Below are 27,814 nucleotides of genomic sequence, written 5' to 3' on the forward strand. Positions count from 1 at the left end.
TGATTATTCGACGTCCCGGTTTCTCCATTTTCACATTTTTTTCTTTTGAATTTCGGATTTCGATTTTTCGCTTTTCCAATTTTTCAATTCTTAATATATTTAATTTTTGGATTTTTAAATTTATAAATTTATCAGATTTTCGATTTTTCAATTTTTCGATTCTTAAAATCTTTTGATTTCTGTATTTCTTCGCCCTTCAATCAAACAAATCCCGCTTTGCACAATTATAAAATTTGTTCGATGACGTAATCAATTTGGGGGGAGGAGAATGAAAAAGTCTCATTATCGAGTTACCATGCTTACAATGATCTTAAAACTTTTTGCGAGATTTCAAACCATTTAGTTTCTGAATTTCAAGTTAAATTGAATGTTTTTATAGAATTTTGATTTTTTTTCCAAAAATTTGGAACGTCTATGATAAAAACAGAACACGGATTCAAAACCATGAGAGCAGGAGTTTACATGGATTCAAAACCATAAGGGGTTTATTTAAAAAAAATAAATAACATTTAATCATCATCAGTTTTTGGGAGGGCTAGGAACTGATTAATTTTCGTTAACGGTTTTGCTCATTTACGATAATTTCAAAACATTTGCAAGATTTCATAGCATTCGATTCTGCAATTTCAAAGTTTGTTATAATTTTTTTCTTTTTTTTTTTGCAAAAATCTGGTTGTCTACGGTAAATTCTCAACCCAGATTCATAAACCACAAGTACAGAAGTATGTTTTTTGTTTATAGGGATTATCGTAATAATAAAGTTTCGCAAATGATAATTTTTCAAAAATGCTGGATTTGGAGGACTATACTTCAGGGATGAGGATTTTCTTTATTTAACGTTTCTTCTATTTATGGCACTTTGGTTCTTTTTTAACACTCACACGTACTAAGTACTTTTCCTTTTTTTTTTTGCATACGAGTTGTAAATGCTGGACGGTAGATTAAAATTTTAAAAGTTTAGTATAGAAAAAGTCATTCTAATAATAAACTGTAGATGTTTTGTAACCAAGAGTTGCTAACCATTAAGTATCGATGTATTTTATCTGTTATTTGCCGTAAAAATGCCAAAAGAAAATTGTATACTTTAACAATTCGCTATGCAAAGTTGGTGGTTTAATTTATATTAGTACGTAAATGTACGGTAATCTGATTATGCAGTGGGTTTGTAACAACACATATTTTTAGGTTTTTATTTATATTAAAATACGAGTACATATGTACTATCCCAAAGTCTGATTCTTAACAAATCCTGCTTTATTATTAATTAATTAGCGTCTACTTTGAGTTAAATATTTTTACCTCTGGAAAATGGAAATCAAAATTTAATTGATTTGCCATGAATTCAGTGGGAGCGTTTTAGTTTTCGCCGATTGAATATTAAGTAGGACGCTCCTGAAACGTTGCGGAGGCGGCTATTAATTGAATTAAAAAACACTAATTATGTTAAATTTGCATTAGGGCGAAGTTAATCATCTAGTTGTGTTTTCAAATTTCCAACATATTGCACAATTTTTGTCAAGTAACTACTCCTTCGATTGATTTTAATTGATAATTAAAATTACCATGCTTGTGGGCACCAGAAACTACTAAATAATTATAGATTATAAGTAGGTACGGGAAGTCGGGAAATTGGATTGTCAAGTCGATATAAGGATTGGCTCTAAGATCGCTCCGTGTTTATTTCTTATTTATATGAATGAAGTTTCATCCCACTTTATTTCCATACTGCGGTTGCAAATATGTATATATTATAATGTACAACATTTCTCACTTGTTCTTGTATGCGTATTCGTAGGAAATGGGTAACTTTCGGTCGTTTTCTCTGATATGCTAGCATTAAATGATTAAATATTAAACGGGTGTTTCAGATTTCCATCGTTAGTAAAACAGCCTGTATGTTCATGTTGCTTGCGGTTTGAATATATCACAAATTCGCCGCTTTTCCTCGTCTAGCGTACGGTTTTTAATCAAAATGCAACACGCATCCCGGAAATGCGGGAACATTTTCCCGTACGCCACTGTACCAGAATAATACTACAGATAAGTTTTGTCGTAATATTTGGCTTGAAAACGGAAACGCTAGACTAGATACAAAGCGAAAAGGTCAGAGTTATAAAGTACTTTATAAAGATAATAATCAAATGCTGGATTTTCACCTTTTGACTTTCATTGCGCTTGTTCTGTGGGAATTAAACTCGGGAGGGTTTTCTCGGAAGCTTAAATTTGAAGCAATCATGTGTGAGAGCGTGAAAGAAGCTCTTTTTTATGCGGTTCTTTGAAATTGTGGAGATTCACTCTAGGAATTTTCCGGCGAGGAATTTTATTCATAAAGACCAGGTTGAGGTATCGCTGAAATATTAATATAAGGAAAGTTTAAAGAGTGGTTTAAAATCTGCACATAATTGAATTACAGTATTCTGAATTCAATTTGGGGTTTAATTTAATCAACATTCGGCGGCGGAAGTCGTCATAGAATTTTACCGAAAGTTGGTGCTTCCATCAACAAAAGGCGGCACACTAATATTGCTACTAATGTATAGAGTTTTACACGTTAATCTGAGCTAAACCGGTGACGTTCTCGTTACTCCAGCCACCGTTTTTACTTTTTTTTTATCTAACGTTCTATAAAAATTTTGCTTAGGTAACATTGTATGTTTTATGATAACTAATTATTCGGCGTTTGCTCGCCTCGATTTGTTATCAGCAAATCTTTCACAATGAGTAGTTAGTTAATATCTGTATAGTTATTATTAATATATTTTTATTATCGAAATAAGTAGATAAAAATCAAGCACTAATATCGTAAAAAAGGTCTAACGTCGGTATATACGATATGCGAAAAACATTCAAAAAGCAATGTTTCTTATGTAAATTGAAACAAAATAGCTACAATTTACTGGATAAAATATTTAAAAGTAGTACTTTGCAAGTTAAAAACACAAAATGCGTTGAAAAGAGATAACACGACCTCGCAATTGACGTAAAGGCGTCCGGACGGGTTCATTTGTATGTTTAGGGGGAAGAAACTGTACTAGTCGTACTACGATTTCTTCTCAAGGTATTTTCACTCTAGGTGCTTTCAATTTTTAGTTTTTTTTAATCGTGTCAGAAACAAAGTATACTTCCTCAGGAAATTGGTGTTTAATTACTGAATATCCGAGAATATATATAATATACCTTGGTGCAAAACAATTAATTTTTCAGTCTACTTCTATATCTTACATGATAAATATTACAATATAAGAAATCAGGATGAGATTCAACATTTTTCAAGATTTGACTTCTAATAATCTAAACCTTCCGTTTTATCTTCGTTTAAAAATTTTAAACAATAAAATAGTACTTGCTAAGATAAGACTGATTTTGACGAATGATTTGTCCTTTGAAAATAGAGGGCGGGTGGGCGGGGTTGTACTTGATAAGTTAAGACAGATTTTGGCCAATGAAATACCCTCTAAGAAAATAAAGGGAGGGTGGGTGGGGCTAGTACTTGCTAAGATAAGACTGATTCATTCTAGTGATTACTATTAATATTGTTCCGTCTTATTTTAGCAAATACTAACCTCGCGGAGTATATCATTTGCCAAACTTAGTCTTATCTTAACAAGTACTAGCCCCGCCCACCCGCCCTCTATTTTTTAGAGGGCATATCATTTGCCAAAATCAGGTTTATCATGGCAAGTACTACTACTAAATCTTTTTTTTAGTTTTATACCATATGATAAAAAAGTTCGTCAGTTACAGGATCTTCAGTTTTTCCATTACTCGGTTTTTCGATATTTTAAATTTTACATTCTTAGATTTCTCGGTTTTTGAGATCTTCGATTTTTCAATTTCTGGAATTTTCGATTGTTCAATTTCCCGATTTTTAATTTTTTTTATTTCTGGTATTTCAGTTTTGGAATTTTCAGTTTTTGGATTCTTCAATTTTTTGATTCATCAATTTTTCGATATTTCAGTTTTGGGATTTTTTAATCGTTCAATTTCTTGATTTTTCAAATTTTTGATTTCTCAATTTTTTTAATTTTTTATTTTTGGATTTCCGGATTTTCCGCTATTTCAGTTTTACGATTTTTCAAATTTTTGCTTTTTCATTTTATCGCTATATATATCAATTTTTCGATATTTCCATTCTTCGATTTTTCAATTTCTACCCGATTTTTCTATTTCTGAATTTTTATTTTTCAGTTGTTCGAAATTTAAGTTTTCGACTTTCGAATTTTCGATTTTTCTTAGCTTTTAGTTTTTTCAATATTTCAATGTTTCAGTTTTTCGATTTTTCAATTTTTCGCTACTGCAGTTTTTCGATATTTTAAATTTTACTTTTTTGGATTTTTCGATTTTTCAATTTCTGGATTTTTCGATTGTTCATTTTCCCGGTTTTTGGATTTTTCGATTTTTTATTTTTTTATTTTCGGTATTTCAGTTTGGAAATTTTTCAGTTTTTGGATTCTTCAATTTTTAGATTAATCAATTTCTCAATTTTTCGATATTTCAGTTACTAGATTGCAGTTTTGGGATTTTTCAATTCTTCAATTTCTTGATTTTTCAAATTTTCGCTTTCTCAATTTTTATTTTTCGATTTCCCGATTTTTCGATATTTCAATGTTAGGATTTTTCAATTTTTGGTTCTTCATTTTTACAACCTTTAAATTTATCAAATTTTGAGGTTTCGAAGTTTTCGATTTGCCGATTTTTCGGCTTTTTAATTTCGCCCTTTTTTCTATTTTTTTTTTTTTTAGTTTCAGATTTTTCATTTTTTCTATTTTCCATCTTTTCAAATGGCAATTAAATTTTCTACTTTTTTTATATATTATTATATTTTTGATTTCTGGATTTTTCAGTTGCTGGATTTTTCGATTGTTCTCGATTTCCCGGTTTTTGAATTTTTTGATTCATTGATTTTAAATTTTCGATTTTTATTTATTTTTATTTTCTTTTCAGTATTTCAGTTTTTGGATTCTTCATTTTTGCGGTTTTTAATTTTTTCCATTTTTGGCGTTTCTAAGTTTTCGATTTTTCAATTTTTTACTTTTTATTGATTTATCAATTTTTCGACATTTCAGTTTTGGGATTTTTCAGTATTTCCATTCTTTGACTTTACAATTTTTCAATCTCACTCGATTTTTCTGTTTTTTAATTTTTCGCTGCTGCAGTTTTTCGATATTTTAAATTTTACATTTTTGGATTTCTCGATTTTTGACATTTTTCAATTTCTGGATTTTTCGATTGTTCATTTTCGGGATCTTTGGATTTTTCGATTTTTTATTTTTTTATTTACGTTATTTCAGTTTGGGAATTTTTCAGTTTTTGGATTCTTCAATTTTTAGATTAATCAATTTCTCAATTTTTCGATGTTTCAGTTACTAGATTGCAGTTTTGAGATTTTTCGATTCTTCAATTTCTTGATTTTTCAAATTTTCGATTTCTCAATTTTTGTTATTTTTCGATTTCCCGATTTTTCGATATTTCAATGTTAGGATTTTTCAATTTTTTGGTTCTTCATTTTTACAACCTTCAAATTTTTCAAATTTTGAGGTTTCTAAGTTTTCGATTTGCCGAATTTCGATTTTTCAATTTCCCCCTTTCTGGATTTTTCGATTTTTTTTTTTAGTTTCAGATTTTTCATTTTTTCTATTTTCCATTTTTTCGAATTACAATTAAATTTTCTACTTTTTCTACAGTTTTTTGGTTCTGCAGTTTCTCGATATTTTAAATTTATATTTTCGATTTCTCGATTTTTCAGTAACTGGATTTTTCGATTCTTCAATTTCCCGGTTTTTGAATTTTTCGATTCTTTGATTTTAGATTTTCGATTTTTATTTATTTTTCAATTTCTGGATTTTTCGATTGTTCATTTTCCCGATTTTTGGATTTTTCGATTTATTGGTTTTAAATTTTCGATTTTTTATTTTCGGTATTTCAGTTTTTTGGATTCTTCAATTTTTAGATTAACCAATTTTTCGATGTTTCAGTTACTAGATTTGCAGTTTTGGGATTTTTCAATTCTTCAATTTCTTGATTTTTTAAATTTTCGATTTCTCAATTTTTGTTATTTTTCGATTTCCCAATTTTTCGATATTTCGATGTTAGGATTTTTCAATTTTTCGGTTCTTCATTTTTACAACCTTCAAATTTTTCAAATTTTGAGGTTTCTAAGTTTTCGATTTGCCGATTTTTCGACTTTTCGATTTTTCAATTTTGCCCTTTCTGGATTTTTCAATTTTTCGATATTTTTTTTAGTTTCAGATTTTTCATTTTTTCTATTTTCCATTTTTTCGAATTACAATTAAATTTCTACTTTTTCCACAGTTTTTTGATTCTGAAGGTTCTCGATATTTTAAATTTATATTTTTGTTTTCTCGATTTTTCAGTTCCTGGATTTTTCGATTGTTCAATTTCCTGGTTTTTGAATTTTTCGATTTTGTATTTATTTTTATTTTCAGTATTTCAGTTTTGGAATTTTTCAGTTTTTGGATTCTTCAATTTTTCGATATTTCAGTTTTGGGATTTTTCAATTCTTCAATTTCTTATTTTTCGATTTTCCGATGTTTCAGTTTTACGAATTTTCAATTTATTGGCTCTTCATTTTTGCGGTTTTTAATTTGTTTCTTTTCAGTTTTGGGATTTTTCAGTATTTCCATTCTTTGACTTTTCAATTTTTCAATTTCTCACTCGATTTTCCAGTTTTTCAATATTTAAATTTTAATATTTTTTTTTCATTTAGAGATTTTTATATTTCTCGATTTTTCTGTTTTTCAGTTGTTTGAAATTTAAATTTTTGGGCTTTCTAATTTTCGGCTTTTCGATTTTTCAATTTTTTAAATTTTAGTTTTTTCGATTTTAAATATTTCAATTTTTCGTTTTTTGGATGATTGTATTTTACGATTTTTCAATTTTTTGAATTTTTTAATTTGGGGTATTTCAATTTGTTGATGTTTCGATTTGTCCATCTTTACATTTTTCGGCTTCTCGGTTTTAGATTTTCCAGTCATTCATTTTTCGATTTTTTGATTTTTCAATTTTTTTATTCTTGATATTTCAGTTTTTGGATTCTTCAAATTTTAGATTTATCAATTTTTCGATATTTCAGCTTTGGGAGTTTTTAAAATTCAATTTCTTGATTTTTCAGATTTTCGATTTCTCAATTTTTTATTTTTCGATTTCCGGATTTTCCGGTATTTCAGTTTTACAATTTTTCAAATTTTGAATGTTTCAGTTTCTCGATTTTTCCATTTTCAATTTTCCAATTTTTTAATTTGGGATATTTCAATTTTTTGATGTTTCGATTTGTCGAGATTTCGATGTTTCGATTTTTAAATTTTTAATTTCCCAAATTTTACAGTTTTCAATCTTCCAATTTTTTAATTTTTCAAGTTTTTTATTATTCGATATCTCGGTTTTTCAATTTTTAAAATGTTTAATTTTTAGATTTATCAGTTTTTCAATTGTTCAGTTTTTCAATTCTTAAAAATTCAGTTTTCTGAATTCATAGTTAAATTGTAAAATGTTTTTATCGATTTTTTTTTCCAAAAATTTGAAACGTCTACAATAAAAACCGAACACGAATTCAAAACCATAAAAGCAGGGGTTTATTAAAAAAAAACATTTTTTCGTCATCAATTTTTGGAAGATTTTTGAATTGATAAATTTTCATTAACGGTTTTTCTCGTTTACGATAATTTCAAAACATTACAAGATTTCATAGCATTCGATTCTGCAATTTCAAAGTTTGTTATAAAAATTTTATTTTTTTTGCAAAAATCTAGTTGTCAACGGTAAAATTTCAACCCAGATTCATAAACCACAAGTACAATTTTTCAATTTCTCACTCGATTTTCCAGTTTTTCAATATTTAAATTTTAAAAATTTTTTTTCATTTAGAGATTTTTATATTTCTCGATTTTTCTGTTTTTCAGTTGTTTGAAATTTAAATTTTTGGGCTTTCTAATTTTCGGCTTTTCGATTTTCAGTTTCCCGATTTTTCAATTTTTCGCTGCTGCAATTTTTGGATATTTTAGATTTTTGGATTTCGTGATTTTTGAGAATTTCGATTTCCCGATTTTTGGATTTTTCGATTTATTGATTTCAGTTTGAGAATTTTTCAGTTTTTGGATTCTTCAATTTTTAGATGTATCAATTTCTCAATTTTTCGATGTTTCAGTTACTAGATTTTCAGTTTTGGGATTTTTCAATTCTTCAATATCTTGATTTTTCAAACTTACGATTTCTTAATTTTTGTTATTTTTGATTTCCCGATTTTTCGATATTTCCGTGTTAGGATATTTCAATTTTTTGATTCTTCATTTTTGCAACCTTTGAATTTTTCAAATTTTGACGTTCCTAAGTTTTCGATTTGCCGATTTTTCGACTTCTCAATTTTTTGCTTCTTAATGTTATCGTTTTATCAATTTTTCGATATTTCAGTTTTGAGGTTTCTCAATATTTTCAATCTTCGATTTTTCGACTTTTCAATTTTTCAATTTCTCACCCGATTTTTCAATTTTCGATTTTTTTTAATTTCAGGTTTTTCGTTTTTTCTGTTTTCCATTTTTTCGAATTTTTAAATTTTATATTTTGGATTACACATTTTTTCGGTTCTGCAATTTCTCGGTATTTTAAATTTTAGATTTTCGGATTTCTCGATTTTTCAGATATTGGATTTGATTTTTCGATTATTCAATTTACCCATTTTTTGGATTTTTCGATTCATTGATTTTAAATTTTTTATGTTATTTTTTTTTTATTTTCGATGTTTCAGTTTCACGATTTTTCAATTATTTTTGCGACTTTAAATTTTGCGTTTCTAAGTTTTCAATTTGTCGATATTTTAATTTTTGTTTATTTTTATAGATTTTTCGAATTCTCGATTTCTCGATTTTCGATGTTTCGATTTATCGAAATTTCGATGCTTTGATTTTTAGATTTTTAATTTTTCAAATTTTTGATTACTCGACATCTCGATGTCTCTGTTTTTACAATTTTTTTCTTTTGTCTTTTCGGATTTCAGTTTTTCGATTTATCAGTTTTTCATTTGTTCATTTTTTCGAAAAATTATAAAATTTGATGTTGCGAAATTTTATGTATTATTAGGACAATCTATATAATTTTAAAAAATAAAGATAATACCAGTCACAATGTAACAACAAAAAAGTGGCCTATGAGGGAATCGAACCGTCAACTTCCGTTTATTAGCATGCCGCTGCCATCACCTGAGCTGATGTGAGTCTTGAATTTCTTTACGAAAATCTGGACGGCTAGGATAAAAACTCAAGGCGGACTCATAAACCACAAGTACAGGAGTTTGTTATTTTTAAAATTTAAATACCGTTTACCGTTTAAATTTTTTGACGCGACGTCGCCAAATTGTTAGTGGAAATAATCAGACAAATTTTGACAATAATCGATCCGCTAATTTCATGCATTATTTACTTGTGTAATAAATAACAATGTACAATAGATAGACGGAAACGTGAGACCTATGTTTCGATAATCTAAAAACGTGCAGAAAACATGAATGTAGCCATTTTCCTATTACGATACTTCCTTATCTAACTCTCTGGAAGTTAAAGTCGTCTCGGAAGCTGTGAAAATTGTTTTTAGAAGGATAAATATTACTTTAAAAATTACTAGACGATTTTTTGTCCTTGGATGACTTTCGGAAAAACGGTTTCTTTCTAAGATATATAGCACAAACAACGCATCCAATTTAGATTTCTCCTTATTGACTGCCCAACTTTTTCAAAAATATGATTTTGTTGTTTTTCATTACATCCTTCAATTATCCGATTTCTCCAATTTTCGTCAGTTGTCAACAGAGTAGTAAAAATAATGATTAAATACATGACTAACTAAACAACTACGACAGGCAACAACTGTTTAAGGTATTAACCGTTAAAACTATATGTAAATTTTTCTGACCGTGGCGCGTAACTGACCCATGGCCGTGACATTGAACACACCAAAATCACTGAATGTAATTAACATTCAAATGAAAAATTAACAGACAACACTGAAAATTAAATTTGGAAAAAATTGGAATCACTGACCATTTTCATTTTTTTTTTTCAGTACTTTGGTGCCGTGGAAACTTTTCCGTCAAGAGCTGAACAACGTCCATCCGATCAGTTCTGGTTTAGAAGCAATGGCCCTCAAATCCACCATAGACCTCACTTGTAACGATTACATATCAAATTTTGAGTTCGACGTTTTTACCAGGTCAGTATGGGGCAAAATCGTGTGTGTAGTATGCAGTGTTCTAACTGAATTTCATAACACCCTTAATTGCCTTCAGGCTATTTCAACCATGGGCCACTCTCCTGAGAAACTGGCAGATTCTGGCCGTCACTCATCCAGGTTATGTTGCATTCCTGACTTACGACGAAGTCAAATTAAGACTGCAGCGTTACATTAACAAAGCGGGAAGTTACGTATTTCGACTGTCTTGCACGAGACTGGGCCAATGGGCCATCGGTTACGTCACGGCCGACGGCGAAATTCTCCAAACGATACCTCAGAATAAAAGTCTGATTCAAGCCCTCCTCGACGGACACAGGGAGGGTTTGTGAGTATTTTTCTGTTTTTGTTGTTGAAATTTTCGCCGACGTTCGTATTCTGCAGCTACTTATACCCCGACGGGAGGTCCGTCAATCCGGACCTGTCGTGGGCCGTGCAACCTACCCCTGAGGACCACATAGCGGTTACACAGGAGCAGTACGAGTTGTATTGTGAGATGGGCAGCACATTCCAACTATGTAAGATTTGTGCCGAGAATGACAAGGATGTGAGGATAGAGCCGTGCGGGCACTTGCTGTGTACACCGTGTTTGACTGCGTGGCAGATCGTAAGTATGAGGGAATAAGGTCACACCTATGGAATGGTGTAAGAAATTCGCTATTGAAAGTCGTATTGAGATCTCTGGTATTTTGATGCATTTCTTTATCATAACTCTGTATAATAAAACTCCCACAATTTCCCACGAGAAAATTAAACTGTCCAGCAAATCTAGTAGTTCAAATCTTTTTCTCAAAGTGGTCATAATAATTAGTATTATATCAAAAAGATGGGCTAACATGTTTCGGTACCTACTGGTACCATCATCAGAGCTAAATGATGAACAGAAATTAGCGTACCAAAAAACTTAAAATTAATGCAGTTACCCAAAGTACAAAATTTAGTGATTAAATAATTACACAAATTATGCTTAAGAACTGATGTCAACAGCAACCTCAAGGTCTCACTATGAAAAGAAAAAACCAAACATGAAATACAAAAGTAACTTGAAAACATCTACCGAATGTTCTTGAACTTAAATTGTAATCGGCGCCATCTATCGTGTATTATTGAAATAGAATGGTAATAGTGGTCATCTATTGTTCTACAAATACCCAGTAGAAAAATGTATAGTTATTAAAAATAAAAAATGTCTTTAGTAAAAGAAAAAACCAAGTGTAAAAGCACAAGAGGAAGAACCAGACCAGAGGAAGACCGTAACATAGAAAGACTTAGGAAATAAGTAGGAACGAGGGAAGATAGGAAATCTCTAACAGCTTTATAAATTTCAAGAAAATTGAGAGTGGTATTTTTGTTCAAAACATGTAAGACCTTGACATTATTAACGGGATGAAAGGAATGTCCAAATTCTAAAATGTGACTGGCAAAAGCTGAATTTCTGTTAGTTATACCAGTGTTTAAATATTGAGTGACAAAAATGAGAATCGAGTGGTGTCGAAATCCGACAAAGGTAATTGTATTAAAACTTACTTGGATATATGATACGTTGCTGAAGTGCAGATAAAAGGAGAGACCAAATCATGCCTCATTTAGACGGTTTGTTTACACCGTTCCCATGGAAACCGTGCGTCTAGTCGTTGTATTCAGCTGGAATCGGTTGTTTGATTTTAAATAAAAATAATGAATTTAGATGAATATTTAATAAAAAATCGTCCTCTGTCTTACGACGGTAAAATTTTAGTGAAAAATTTATGGAGGGCCACCCGCGATTTATTATTAAAATAATAATAATAGTTTTTTAGTTCTGCAACATTCGGTATATGCCTTTAATTACTTTTGTATTTCATGTTTGGTTCCTTTCATTTCACAGTTGGGCCTTGAGGTTGCTATTAACAGCAGCTCTCAAGCATAATTAGTATAATCATTCAAGTGACATAAGCTCTAAAACAGGCTTTACGTACTTATAACTCAAATTTGCCATTCTTGTCATTTTGACGTAGACTGGAATGTGAATGATGACCTATGTCAAAATTTATTTTTTAAAAGTGTCAATCATGAAAATAAAGCATAGGCTACATCGGTTTTTTTTTTTAAATGACAGAAAAATACTGCCCAAGATTTTCTGGCCCAAACTGTATTAACTTTATTTTTTTGTGACTAATTCCTGTTTATCATTTAACTCTGATGATGGTACCAGTAGGTACCGAAACATGTTAGCCGTCACTTTACAATAAAACCTTAACTTTTCTGGCTTTCAACAAATGTTCCCATCTTTTTGATATAATTAAACTGTCTAGATAATATTTTCATTTTCATAAATATTAATATTGATATTGATATTGCAAAACTAACCCATTAGATTTATCATTATTTTATCACACAGAAATAAAACTTGAAATATCCATTTTACAAAGTAATTCGCCAAATATTGACTTAATAAGAACGCATAAGCCAATAAAAAAAAAAATTGGAAACACATATTGTTTAACTTACTTTGAAATAGTGACTGGAGATTTATTTAGACTCAGGAAATTGATGTTAACACTAAATTTATGTGATGGTATGACTCTTGCTTTTCCTGAAAAAACTATAAATTTAAAAAATGGATCGATCCAAATTGTATGATAAATTATTTAAAAGCCATGAGATATTTTCTAGATAATTAGGTAACAATCAAACAAAAGTCATGTAGCGGATTATTAATTATAGCACCAACAAATTATTATCTAGTCATAAAATAAAAATAAAAATAGCAACTGTGGGATATTCTGTGATGATTCTAATGTCTATTTTAGTACTTAGCTTGTAACCTAGTAAAATATTTTTGTGTGATGACTGTGATGCCCCGTTCTACCTAATGTCGGATTGTGATAATAGTGTGATAAGTGAATATAGCTGACTAATTTTACTTTTTCTGAAATATCTGATATCCTGGTCAGAGATGTAATAGATGGTTAAATATATAAAAAATTTACTGATATCGCCATTAACCAAGTTAATTAACTTATGCTTCAGAAATTCTACCTTCCCAAAATCTTTTCTGCAAATTCTGCAAGCTTTCTCATCATACATGGTGTAGTACCTCAGTATTGGGCCCCTTACTATTTCTGCTCCACATTAGTGATTTCCCCAAATATTTGCAGACTCGTTCATCCTTCATAAGACACACCGCGATGTATGTTTCGTTTCGTTATTCACCTTCGATTATTTCGTTATTCTGGTTTGTATATGGTATTTGTTGTTGAACGCACGCCTTTTTCAGATTGCTTGACGTTGACGTTGCTTTTAGAGCTGAAAAATCTCATTTATAAACTCCGTTGTCAAGTTGCCGTTGATAATAACTTTGATGTTCAACTTTTGTCGCATTTAAAGAGGTTGTAGATGAAAAGTGGAGGATTTAAGTTGATCACTACAAAAATTACCATTTTAGACATATTTTAAGTTTCTTGTTGTCTAAATAAGTACACATATTAAGAAAAAAAATGCAAAGTGGAGCCCCGCCCACCCACCCTGTTTCAATTGTGATACTATCTATCTATGTGTGTAAAAAAGAAAGCCAAAAATTAGGCCCCACCCATACATACCACCCCGATCTCAAGTCTCAGTTGTTATGAATTTTTCATTATTCGTTGTCAGATCGAAGGGCGGAGCTTAATTGCAAGATCTATATTTGTCTACAACAATTTATATTTTGCCTTTTTTCTTAATGTACATAGTATTTTTTGGACAACACGGTACTCAAAAACATATTTTTAATTTCTTGTAAAGAAAAACTATTTTGCAGTTAAGCTCCGCCCCCTTGGTTAATGACGAATAAAAAAAATCATCACAATTGAGATAGGGCGGGTGGGCGGGCTTACATTTAGCCCTTTTGTTTTAATATGTATAGACTTCTTTTCATAACATGAAAATTAAAACATGTTTAAAAAGAAAATTTGTGTAAGAAAATATCGATTTTGCAATTAGGCTTCGCCGTATAATTGCAAAATCCATATTTCCTCGCAAAAATGTACCATTTTAATCTTGTGGTGAAAAGATGCCTATGTATATTAAGAAAAAAAGGCAAAATATAAGCCCCACCCACTTGCCCTATCCCAATTCTGATGATTTTTTTTATTCGTCGTAAGCCGAGGGGCGGAGCTTAATTGTAAAATCCTTATTTTTTACGAAAAATCACCATGTGAAATATGTTTTTAAGTAATTAATTAAAAAAGAAAACTAAAAGAGAATCCCCACCCATCCGTATCGATCTGAATCCTGATAAATTTTTCATTCGTTATCAGACCGAGAGGCGGAGCGTAATTGCAAAATCGATATTTCCTTATACAAATTTACCATTTTAAGCATGTCTTTTGTTTCTTGTTGTGAAAGCAAGACTGCATATATTAAGAAAAAAAAAGATGAAATGGGAGCCCCGCCCACCCACCCTCTATTGTGACGATTTTTTATTCGTCGTGAGCCAAAGGGGCGGAGCTTAATTGCAAAAATACTTATTATTTCTCTACAAGGAATTACCATCTAAGACATGTGTTTTGAGTATCGTGTTATTCCAAGAATACTATGTATAATGAGGAAAAAGAATAAAAAATCGTCACAATTGGGATGGGGTGGGCGGGCGGGGTTTATATTTTGCCTTTTTCTCTTAATATACACTGGTATTTTTTTAACAACACAATACTCAACAACATGTTTTTAATTTCTTGTAAAGAAATAACTATTTTGCAGTTAAGCTCCGCCCTCTTGGTTAATGGCGAATACAAAAAGTCATCACAATTGAGATAGGGCGGGTGGGCGGGCTTACTTTTAGTCCTTGTGTTTTAATATGTATAGACTTCTTTTCACAAAATGAAACTTAAAACATGTTTAAAATGGAAAATTTGTGTAATAAAATATCGATTTTGCAATCAAACTTCGCCGCATAATTGCAAAATCCATATTTCATCGCAAAAATGTACCATTTTAACCTTGTTGTTAAAAGATGACTTTGTATATTAAGAAAACAAAGGGAAAATATAAGCCCCACCCACCCGCCCTATCCCAATTCTGATGATTTTTTGTATTCACCATTAACCAAGAGGGCGGAGCTTAACTGCAAAAATAGTTATTTCTTTACAAGAAATTAAAAACTTGTTGAGTATTGTGTTGTTCAAAAAATACCAGTGTATATTAAGAAAAAAAGGCCGAGGGGCGGAGCTTAATTGTAAAATCCTTATTTTTTTTACGAGAAATTACTATGTGAAATATGTTCTTAAGTAATTGATTAAAAAAGAAAACTAAAAGAGAAGCCCCACCCATCCGTATCGATCTGAATCGTGATGAATTTTTCATTCGTTATTAGACCGAGAGGCGGAGCGTAATTGCAAAATCGATATTTCCCTATACAAATTTACCATTTTAAACATGTTTTAAGTTTTTTGTTGTGAATGCAAGACTGCATATATTACCAAAAAAAGGTAAAATGTGCGCCCTCCCGCCCACCCTGTCTCATTTGTGATGATTTTTTTATTCATCGTGAGTCAAGGGGGCGGAGCTTAATTGCAAAATCCTTATTTCTCTACAAGAAATAAAAAACATAGTTTTGAGTATCGTGTTATTCGAAGAATACTAAGTGTAATAAGCAAAATTAAGGCTAAAAATTAAACCCCACCCATACCTGCACTGATCTAAATAGTAATGCAGTTTTCATTCGTTGGCAGACCTAGGGGCGGAGCCTAATTGCCAAATCCATATTTCCTTACAACAGTTTACCATTTTAAATGTGTTTTAAGTTTCTAAGAATAAAAAAAATCGTCACAATAGGGATGGTGTGGGCGGGCGGGGCTTATATTTTACCCTTTTTTTTTTCTTAATGTACATGTTATTCTTTGAACAACAGGGTACTCAAAAACACGTTTTTAATTTCTTGGAAAGAAATAAGTATTTTGAGATTAAGTTCCGCTTCCTGGTTCACTGCGAATAAAAAAGATCATCACAATTGAGATGCGGCGGATGGGCGGGTTTATATTTTGCATTTTTATTTTAATATGTGTAGACTTCTTTTCACAACATGAAACTTAAAACATGTTTAAAATGGAAAATTTGTATAAGGAAATATCGATTTTGCCCCATAATTGTAACATCCATGTTTCCTGGCAAAAATGTACCATTCTAACCATGTTTTAAGTTTCTTGTGGTGATTATGTACAATAAAAAAAAGGCCTAATATAAGCCCCACCCACCCACCCTGTCTCGATTCTAATGATTTTTTTATTCGTTGTAAGTCGAGGGGCGGGGTTTAATTGTAAAATCGTTATTTTTCTACGAGAAATTAACATAACATAACATTTACATAATCGTGTTATACAAAGAAAACTAAATGTATTAATTAAAAAAAAAGAGAAGCTCCACCCATCCGTCTTTATCTGAATCGTGATGAATTTCTCATTCGTTGTCAGCCCGAGAGGCGGGGCTTAATTGCAAAATCAATATTTACTTATACAAATTTACCATTTTAAACATGTTTTAAGTTTCTTGCTGTGAAATCAAGATCGCGTATATTAAGAGAAAAAGGTAAAATGTGACCCCCACCCACGCACCCTATCTCAATTGTGATGATTTTTTTTATTCTTAGAAACATAAATCACATTTAAAATGTAAATTTTTGTAAGAAAATAAGGATTTTGCAGTTAGGCTCCGCCCCTAGGTCTGCCAACGAATGAAAACTTCATTACTATTTAGATCAGGGCAGGTATGGGTGGGGCTTAATCTCTGTATACATACATAGTATATCCTTTGAACAACACGATAACTTAAAAACATGTTGTTAATTTCTTGTAAGGAAATAGGATTTTGCAGTTAAGCTCCTCCCTCTTGGTTCACTGCGAATAAAAAAAAATCATCACAATGGAGATAGGGCGGGTGGGCGGGCTTACATTTTGCCACACTGTTGACAGATTTTTTTGTTATATGCATGATTTTAGTATTTTATAAATTGTAGGTACACACGTGATAGATCTGTATTTTGAAGGATTTGGTGTGTTATCATCTTCAGATCTTAGATATGTCATACCATGACATAAAAATTTTGGAAATGTAAATGATTAAGATGGAGTTGGTTGAAGTGGTTTAGTCAATGAATGTGTGTATGATCGAATTTTTTTATTCCAAAATTATGTGCTTCGTCTGGTCCCGGTGATTTTTATTGGTGGCATTTATCAATTTATCATTATTGTTGTTATAATGACGTCATGGGTTTTGTAGAGGGGATAATTTTTTTTTTCAGGATTCTGACGGACAGGGGTGTCCGTTCTGCCGGGCCGAGATCAAGGGCACCGAGCAGATCGTCGTGGACCCGTTCGACCCGAAGAAGTCCCACAACCGGCCGAAGACGTCGTCGGCGAGCTCCCCGAACGCCGCGAACCTCGACGAAGACGACATGGAGTTCGAGGTAGTGACCGAAGCTCATAACACGAATGACTATGTTGAATGAAAGAACTTTTTTCTACTTTCGGCTGTGCTTTGAATTTACCTGTTTTTCGTTATGTGCTTGTTTTAAGCTTTATTTATACACTGGGTTTGTTTCGTCTGTGTTTTGGAGATCACCGCCGCCGAGACGGCGAACTTACTTCGTGCATGCCACTTTAAGCTTCTTTTCGTTTGTTTTCCCCTACGTGTTTACATTAACTCAACTGTGTTTTGATACAATTTTGTATAAAAGCGATAAGGGTAAGGAGAGGGAAAAGGTGGTGAGTTTTTAGGTTTACAGCTTATACACGATATTGATTTTATGTACTTAGTACCGAAGAGTATTACGATTTAGGGCCGACTCTGTTTTATTTTTAATTTTTTTCAAAAAAAAGGTTTTAATGGAAAGTGTGTTAATTTAAGTTACATTACTGGTAAAGTTTTATTTTGTAAAAACATGGATTGCAATAGAGATATTTTCGTATTAGTTGTATTTATTTTTGCAGATGGTTTTGTTTGTTTTTCCGTTTGTAACGGTGTTGCTTTATTTTGTGACCGCTTTCCTTTATGCGCTGAGGGTTGAAAGGTAAGTATGCGCTTTTTTTTATCTATCTGTTTTGTGTACACTGACCACAGCGATTTCCATGATCCCACTTGCAGTAAGTCAGTTGCATGTTGCACATTCGTTGTTTTATAAATAGCGGCTTGACGTTTTGGAGATATGTAATAACGGTTTGAGATTTCCTGACACGATCAGGACAGATCTCAAAAATGTTGTTAATGAAAAACGTGGAACGTACTGTTTTTTTGACTATTTTATTTTGTAGGATGTTGGAGATTTATGGACGTGTACGGGAAGTAGCTTACATGCTCTGGCTCTATCGCCTAGAGGGGAAATTTCAGTAAGTCATGACATAAAAATTAACTAGATACTAAATTATTCCATCAAACTTAAACCGCAATTTATTTAGAAAAGTAGAAGAAAAATGATGACGGGAACCACAGGTTTCTAATATTAGTAGTTTTCAGTTTACAGCAGCCTAAAATAGGCCAGATATACACGTGACGTCATACTAACTTCCACCGGGTTGGGATGTTCATTGTAGTACACGTTAAAAATTGCCCTATTTACTATTTTCGACGTTTATAAACATGCTTGAAACTCAGCAAACGAACAAAATAGTTAAAGTAGATTAATTTTTTTCAAACATCCTGTATAATAACAGATACAAGCATTTAACTCTCTATCCGTACTGTGGATTTTTATGTGTGCCCGAATATGGTAAAAGACTGAACAAAATTTGTATCTTCACGAAATTATGCCGTCATTTCACAGCATTTTACAAATAAATTGATAATAAAATATTGTACATCAGGTTTCGTGAATTTTGCCACCACAATAATTATCAATTATAATCTAACGGTCTTAATATAGTTTTCAATTTTTGATGTCTAATAAGTAGGCAACCAATTATTCGAGTCGTAAAATTCTTAGGTAATAAAAATTCGCGACAATTTTCCAAAGTCAACTAACCTACTGTACTTTATAATTACCGTATGGAATAAATATTACATAAAATATTGGTCCAAGGTTATTTCGACACTGTTTATTTATTATTATTGTTTTATCACATTTAACTTGTAGTTATTTTTATTTTATTTTAATTTTTACAGACTTGTCTACTTTTCAGGTCAGATTTTCGTAGACTTTTTGACGCATTTTTTACCAGTTTTTTTTTTTATGTGGGCCCCTATGAACTAAAATTAATACATGCGTGGATTGTTAAAGTACAGGTCGTCTTACAATTTGCTCGAATAAATATTATTTAAACGTTAAAAATAACATTTTTTTAATTTGTGGTTTATGAATCCGTGTTGATTTTTATCCTAAACATCGAAATTTTTGAAAAAAAAATCAAAATTGTAGAAGAATGTTTCAATTTCTCCATTTTTCGGGTTTTCGATTTCTCGATTTTTCAACTTTCGATTTCCAAATTTCTCGATATTTCAGTTTTGTGATTTTTCAGTTTTTTCTTCAATTTTTCGATATTCTAATTTCTGGATTTTTTAGTTCTCGATTGACCGATTTTTAATGTTCCTATTTCTCGAGAATTAATTAGAATTTCCAAGGTTTCCGTTTTTGATTTTTAAATTTTTTGGATTTTTCAGTTTTTCGATTTCTCGCTTTTCAATTTTTCGATTTTTTGATGTCTCGATTTGTGGACTTCTCGGTTTTAGATATTTTTATGTAGATTTTTCTATTTATCGGTTTTTTATTTTAACTTTTTCAATTTAGAACTTTCCGATTTTGGCCTATTTCGATTTTCCAATTTTTCGTCATTTCAGTTTTGGAATTTTTCAATGTCTCAATTTTAAGATTTTCGATCCTTCAGGTTTCGATTTTTTAAAATTTGGATTTTCAACTTCTGTCAGTTTTGGAATTTTTTAATTTCCCAATTTTAAGATTTTCGATCCTTCAGTTTTCGATTTTTTAAATTTTGGATTTTCAACTGCTAGATTTTTCGATTTTTAGATTTTTCAATTTTGCGATTGTAGATTTTGGAATTTTTGAATCCTTTGATTTTTCGATTTCTAAAGTTTCAATTTTTTAAATTTTAGTTTTTCATTTCTCGACTTTTCAATATTTCAATTTTTCAGTTTTTCAATTTTTCAATACATATTTCGATTGATGTTTTAAATTTTCGATTTTTCGACTTCGATGTCCCGATTTTTCAATTTTTTAATGTTTCAGTTTTGGAATTTTTCAAAATTTTAATTCGTCGATTTTTCGATATCTCACTATTTTACTTTTTAGCTTTTTTGATGTTTGGATTTTTGATGTTTTGGATGTTTCGATTTTTCAATTTTTCGATTTTTTTGAATTTTAGATTTTCAACTTCTCGGTTTTTGGATTTTTAAATTTTTACCAATTTTTTTATTTCTAAATTTTCAATGTTTAAATTTTAGGTTTTTCATTTCTCGACTTCTCAGTGTTTCAATTTTTCAGTTTTTCAATATTTCTATTGATGTTTTAAATTTTAGATTTTTCGACTTTGATGTCCCGATTTTTCAGTTTTTCGATTTCCCAATTTTTTATTGTTTCACTTTTGGGATTTTTCAAAATTTTGATTCTTCGATTTTTCGTTATCTCGATATTTTACTTTCTAGCTTTTTTTGATGTTTCGATTTTTCGTCATTTTAGTTTTGGAATTTTTCAATTTTTAGATTTTTGATTTTTCAATTTTTTTATGTTTTGATTTCTGGAGTTTTTTCGATATTTAACTTTTTGATGTTTCAGTTTTTCGACTTTACGATGTTTTGATTTGACATGTCGATTTTTTGGTTTTTAAAATTTTGATTTTTAGATTTCTCGATTTTTCAAGTTTTCGATTTCTCAGTTCATCATTTTGATTTTGAAAACTTTTCAATTTCTCGATATTTTAATTTTTCAATTTTTCGATTTTTTTTAGATTTCGATTTCTAGCTTTTTCAATTTTACGGTATTTTAATATTATAATCTTTAGTTTTTTAGATTTCCGGATTTTTCAGTTTTTTGATATTTCGATTTCCCGATTTTTAGTCATTTCAGTTTTGGAATTTTCAAATTTTCGATTCAATCTTCCAATTTTTCGATTTTAAAAATTTTGGATTTATGATTTCTCGATTTCTCGGTTTTTGATTTTCAGTTTTTCGTTATTTAAATGTTTCAGTTTTCTTAATTTCTCGATATCTCAGTTCTTTAAAATTTCTATTTTTCGAATTTTTAAATTTTTGGGTTTTTCAATTTTTCGACTTTTTAAATTTTACGTTTTTCGATTTCACGATTTTTTGATGTTTCGATTTTACATCGGGGTTTTCAAGTTTTCGATTTTCTAAGTTTACCATCATTTCAATTTTGGGAACTTTTCAATTTCTCGATGTTGTAATTTTTCGATTTTTCGACGTTTTTTGATATTTCGATTTCTTGGTTTTTGATTTTTCAATTCATTTTCTAGTTATTTCAGTTTTTCGATATTTTAATTCTTCGATTTTTATTTCGATTGCTCAGATTTCGGTTTTTCGATATTTTAATTTTTTAAATTTTTAAAATATTGGATTTTTCGATTTCTCGATTTTTCAGTATTTTTGATATTTCGATTTCCCGGTTTTTGATTTTTCAAATTTTTCAATTTTTAACTTTCCAATTTTTCAATTTTGACTCATTTCGATTTCTCAATTTGTCAGATTTTCGATTTCTCGGTTTTTCGATTATTCGAATTTCAAATTTTGGAATTTTTTATTTTTCAATTTCTTGATGTTTCGATATTTTAGCTTTTTTTAAATTTTAACTTTTCGATTTCTCAATTTTTCACCATTTCAATTTTGGAAACTTTAATTTCTGGTTATTTCAAGTTTTCGATATTTTAATTCTTCGATTTTTATTTCGATTGCTCGGATTTCGGTTTTTCAATTTTTCGATTTTTTAAATTTTACGTTTTTCGATTTTACAATTTTTTGATATTTCGATTTGACATGTGGGTTTAAATTTTGAGAACGTTTAAATTTCTCAGTATTGTAATTTTTCGATTTTTAAATTTTAGATTTGTCAATTTTTCGATTCTTCGACGTTTCGATTTCTCGATTTTTCAACTTTTCGATATTTTAATTTGTAATTTTTAGAATGTTAGATTTTTCGATTTCTCGATTATTCAGTTTTTTTTTATTTTTCAATTTTTAGATCTTTCGATTTGTTTCATTTTAAGTTTTTGAATTTTTAACTTTCCGATTTTTCAATTTTGGCCTGTTTCAATTTCTCAATTTTTTCGTTATTTTATTTTGGAATTTTTCAGTTTCTCGATGTGTCAGATTTTCGATTTCTCGATTTTTGGATTTTTCCACTTTTCGATTTTTCAATTTTTCTATTTCCAAATTCTGGATTTTTAATTTTTTCAACTTTTTGACGCTTCGATGTTTTAACTTTTTTTAAATTTTAGTCTTCTCAATTTTTCAAGTTTTCGATTTCTCAATTTTTGAGCATTTTAATTTTAGGAACTTTTTAATTTCTGGTTATTTCAATTTTTCGATTTTTAAAATTTTTGATTTTTCGATTTCTCAGTTTATCGTTTCAATTTTGAGAACGTTTAAATTCCTCTGTATTGTAATTTTTCGATTTGTAAATTTTAGATTTGTCAATTTTATGGACGTTTCGATTTCTCAATTTTTCAATTTTTCGATATTTTAATTTTTTTCATTTTTAAAATATTAGAGTTTTAGATTTCTCGATTTTTCAGTTTTTTTTTGATATTTCGATTGCTCGGGTTTTGATTTTTCAATTTTCCGATTTTTCGATTTTGGCCTGTTTCGATTTCTCAGTTTTTTCATTTTATTTTGGAATTTTTTAATTTCTCGATTTGTCAGATTTTCGATTTTTAGATGTCTGACTTTTCAAGTTTTCGATTTTTCAATTTTTCAGCATTTCAATTTTGGGAACTTTTTAATACCTGGTTATTTCAATTTTTCGATTTTTAAAATTTTTGATTTTTCGATTTTTAATATTTTTTGGTTTCTCAATTTTTATTTCCCTTGGAATTTGTGCAAGCTGCGGAAGTAGAACCTACGCCACTGATTACGGGATTTCTTGGACTATATTTCAGGGGCGAGGGAAGTTCTACCGAAATAATCTTTTTTTTTTGCAAAAATGTGGATGCCTAGGGTAAAAACTCAACACGGATTCATAAACTACAAGTGGAGCAGCATGCTATCTTATAAAATTTAAATAACATTTACTTTTTTTATTTTAAAAGTTGGAGATGACGTCATATTTTTGGTTAGCGTTTTACCATTTACACGGACGCGGACAGATGGCAGACAGACAGACGGAAACGAGAGATCTTGTTTACCATACTACCTTAGCTTACGCTCGTTAAATAAAAATGCAACATGACAACAAAAAATATTTAGACCACCAGAGAGTTTTTATCAAAGTTTTAAACCCGCCTTTGATTTCCATCCGAAGCTCTTTACACATTCGCCCCATAAATATTCACTACACACCACCCCCCAATCCTCGATACACTCCCCGTTTCTGTGCAGGCCTCCGCCAGCCCCATGATCTCCCCCGGCAGCAGCCCCCGCTTCGTGCGGCGCAGCGTGACCCCCGGCACCATCGGCGCCATCCCGCCGCCGCTGCCCCCGCGCAAGAACTCGCCGACGCACGAGCAGACCGTGCTGCCCACCACCTCCAGCGTGCCCCTCCGCAACGGCCTGCACGTCGCCAACGGGCACAAGTTCGCCCCCAGCCAGATGAACGAGGCCCAGTCGGTGACCAACCTCTCCCAGAACACCATCGAGGTGCCCCAGATCGCCAAGAGCAACTCCATGATGGAGATCCACCGACACCCGAGTTCCGAAAACGAAAACGTCGTAGAATTAAGCTCCCCCGAGACCATATACGGTGTAGTTATATCAAATTGTGATAATATTATAGATAGCGGTAAGAGTCAGACTAGACATTTGAGTTGTCCTTCGTCGAGGAACAAGCCGGTGGGCAACCAGCCGGTCAAGTCGAACACGTCCCCGAACATCCACCAGGAGCAGGGGAACCACGTCTACGAGAACGTGAACCTGAAGCTGCCGCCCAAGCACAAGGAGCGCATCAACCCGCTGGAGAGGGACGCGACGGTCTCCTACGAGAACTTGAACATGGACTATATTAAAAAACTCGTGAGTGAGGGGTACTCGAGGGATGCGGTCATCAAGGCATTGGGGATTACGAGGAATAATGTCGATATGGCGTGTGATATTTTGCACGAGTTCGGGACGAAGTTGGGATAGCAGAACTAATGGTCGGAGTAGTTCGATGTTACAGGTTATTGGCAAATTTTAGGGAGCGGTAGTTCGATGGAATCGGGGTTTTTTAAAGGGGAAGGCGGTTTCATGAAGTTTCCACTGAGCTGAGAAGCTATCGGGGTGGTCCTTGAAATTTTACGCGCCATTTTGGGGATTCAAAATGGCGGATCTGTCACATGTTGGTGATTATAACTTTAGATCATTGATAAATTTATTTATTTATTATATGATTCAAGGTTATAACATAACATAGAAGCACGATTGTGACAGTAATTGGACACTCATAACAGAATAATTAATACGAATCTATAAAATTAATATCTGAGCTGCAAAAATACAACTGGCAACACTGCTAGTGTCAGTTTTAGTGATTTATTCAATGCAAAATAATTTAAGGTGTCATTTCATTTTCAGTGACAGTTTCTTTTCATTTTAAAACTTCAAATTGACAGTCCGTGACAAGGAGCTGTCAAACGTTGTAGTGCCGATTTTAACAGTTGCTGTCAAACACTTTGCGTTAAGGTTAAGTACCAATACGATGTTCTAAATAGTCAGATGTTAAAGCTCTCTCAAAATGACAGCTATAGATGTTAAAAACCGTTTTTTATTCAATGTGTTCTTTTTTTATAAACATTAGCAATTATTAGTTATTTAATGGAGTCAAGATTTCCTTAAAACTCTCAAACCTTTTAATATACGGCTTCTAATGTCATGGAAAAAGTGTCAGTTTTTAAAATAAAATTGTTAAAATAAGGCTGTTTTTGGTAAATGACTGAACAATAATGAGAGTAATCACTGGAATGAAGAGGGGGTGGGTGGGCCGGGCTATTGCTTACTTATAAAAGACTATAGGAAAAGTTAAACTTAGCCCCACCCACCCACCCGTTCTCCCATTTTTGTCTTCTGAAATAGGAAATAAATCTTATAGCAAATAGTATAACAAAAAAATACGATGAGCGATTTTTTAACAGGCTATATTTTATTAGTCCCCATTCTCACTCTACAAAAGAACATATTTAACCCCGCCCACCCACCCCGCCTCTATTTCAGTGATTTACTTTATCTAGTCTGAATGAAAGGTGGATCATATACAGAAAAAGGATCGTTAGAATGACAACAGGGTGGGTAGGCGGGACTAGTACCTGCTGAGATAAGACTGACGTGAAAATTACATACCCTCTAAGAAAATAGAGAGCGGGTGGGCGGGGCTAGTATTTCTTAAGAGAAGGCTGATCTTGGTAAATGACTGAACAATCTTAAGAGAGGGTGGGTGGGCGGGGCGATTGCTTGCTTATAAAAGACTGGTATGTGTTGTAGTACGGTTTTACATTTATATTTTCTGCTGCAGTTGTCGGCATGGTATTGGTAATATTATTTATTCAAGAAATTTATGGAAAATTAATTTATTGGATTAAATGGTATTCTGTTCTAGAATTCCAAAATTTCTGCTCTTTCTAACAAAAACTGACATCAGTTTTCAGTTACACGAAACATCTGAAAAAAATAATTAAAACAGTCAAAACAAACCGTTTTTCAGAGTTGCCAACGTTGCCAAATTTACGATTGACAAGTTGTGTGTCATTAGAAGTGGCAAAAAGTAGTCACCCGATATCAGTTTTAGTGGAAAATAATTTAACGTGTCATTTCATTTCCGTCTTTGATTTCATTTTCATTGACAGTTTCTTTCCATTTTTAAACTTCAAATTGACAACCCGTGACAAGAAGCTCTCAAAGTTTGTAGTGCCAATCTTAGAATAATTATTAAACCATATAATCTTTTTTTTTAACTGAATGCAACAGTGGCTAAATTATAGGTTACATTTGGCATAGATATGTCAACACCGTCCATGTTGAAACACGGTGGTTCGGTGGTGAGGTGAGGTGTGGAAACTTCATTCATGGTTTTTGAGGTTATAAATTGTGAGTTTCAAATTTTTTACAACTTTCTGGAGTGTACTAGCGTTCAGATATTTTTTGTGGTAGTGTACAGTTGCGCCGCCGCCCCCCCCCCCCCCAAAAGTGCAAGATTTTTCGTTGTCATGGAATTTTTTGAATTTTTAAATTTTTGAAAGTGTGGCTATCACCAGTGGCGTAGCATTTTGAATAAACAAAATGTCAAATTTGACAAACGTTGTTATTCGAGCGCCCATGATTTGAACATACATTTACAATAGAGAAAATTATCGTGTACTTTTGGAAGGCCGCAACGGTACATTAGATCTAGTGATTTTGATAAAATTCAGTTGGTATTTTTTAAATCACTACAAGAACTATGTTTACAACTCAGAAGTCAAATTAATCATTACATTGCTGCCAACATAGATTTTTTAAATCCTTAGTAAGTAATTTTCAACAGTGAGGCCAACATTGAGACACTTTGACGATTCACAAATTTTCTAACTATGTATTTCACTGATGTTTAAAGATGTAACCATAACTGGAATAACCTCACAAATACTGGGTGACTATAGTGACTGAAGCAATTTTTCGTGTTGGTAATTCTGAATTGTTGGCATCAATGTTAACATGTCAGTTCACAGTTGTCAGCTTTGACAGAAGCGTATTACAAACGCAAATGTTCTTCAAGTATTCTAATTTTCAATTTTTCGATTTTTTCGTTGTCCAATTTTTCATTTTTCGATTTATATTACTTTCTTTAATTTTTAATTTTCTAATTTTTCAATTTTTCAATTTTCGGATTTTTAAATTTTTGGCGTTTCTAAATTTTCGATTTCTCAATTAATCCACTTTTCCACTTCTCTATTTCTTGATTTTTTGGCTTTTCGACTTTTAGATGTCCTGATTATTCCATTTTCCAATTCTTCGTTTTTTGAATTTTCAATTTTTCGATTGTTAAAATTTTCGATTTATTGATTTATCAATTTTTAGATTTTTAGAATTATCAATCTTCAAATTTTTCGATATTTCGACTTCTCAATTTTTAGATTTTCCAATTTTTCGAGATTTAATTTTTGGGATTTTCAATTATTTGATAGGTTTTTATTTTTGAATCTTTAACACTTCAATTTTCCGATTTCTCGATTTTACAGTTTTTCAATTTATCAATTTCTGGATTATCGAGATTTCGATGTTTTGACTTTTCCGTTGTCCAATTTCCCGATTTTTGGATTTTTTAATTTTCCATTTATCGATTTACTTTTTAAATTTTCCAATTTTTCAATTCATAATTTTTCGATTTCGCGATCTTTTGACGTTTCTTTCGATTTCTCGATTAATCCGTTTTTCGACTTCTCTATTGCTCGATTTTTTGACGTTTCGACTTTTGGATTTCTCGATTATTCCGTTTTTC

At 31.3% G+C, this 27,814-nt stretch overlaps 1 protein-coding gene across 1 annotated transcript in view; it reads left to right on the plus strand.

Moving 5' to 3' along the window:
* LOC135139388 (E3 ubiquitin-protein ligase CBL-B) overlaps positions 1–25,223 on the plus strand; it is a 47,377-nt gene extending 22,154 nt beyond the window's left edge. The window contains exons 2-7 of the mRNA XM_064069600.1: positions 10,072–10,218; positions 10,295–10,564; positions 10,621–10,843; positions 17,495–17,659; positions 18,504–18,578; positions 23,749–25,223. Coding sequence (XP_063925670.1) covers positions 10,072–10,218; positions 10,295–10,564; positions 10,621–10,843; positions 17,495–17,659; positions 18,504–18,578; positions 23,749–24,489 — 1,621 coding nt within the window. The 3' untranslated portion in view covers positions 24,490–25,223. The remainder of the gene's footprint in view (positions 1–10,071; positions 10,219–10,294; positions 10,565–10,620; positions 10,844–17,494; positions 17,660–18,503; positions 18,579–23,748) is intronic.
* Positions 25,224–27,814: the final 2,591 nt, after the last annotated feature.

This window comes from Zophobas morio, unplaced genomic scaffold, assembly GCF_036711695.1.
Source record: "Zophobas morio isolate AGI-343-1 ecotype UQ-CSIRO unplaced genomic scaffold, CSIRO_AGI_Zmor_V1 ptg000031l, whole genome shotgun sequence".
In the NCBI taxonomy this organism is placed as follows: domain Eukaryota; kingdom Metazoa; phylum Arthropoda; class Insecta; order Coleoptera; family Tenebrionidae; genus Zophobas; species Zophobas morio.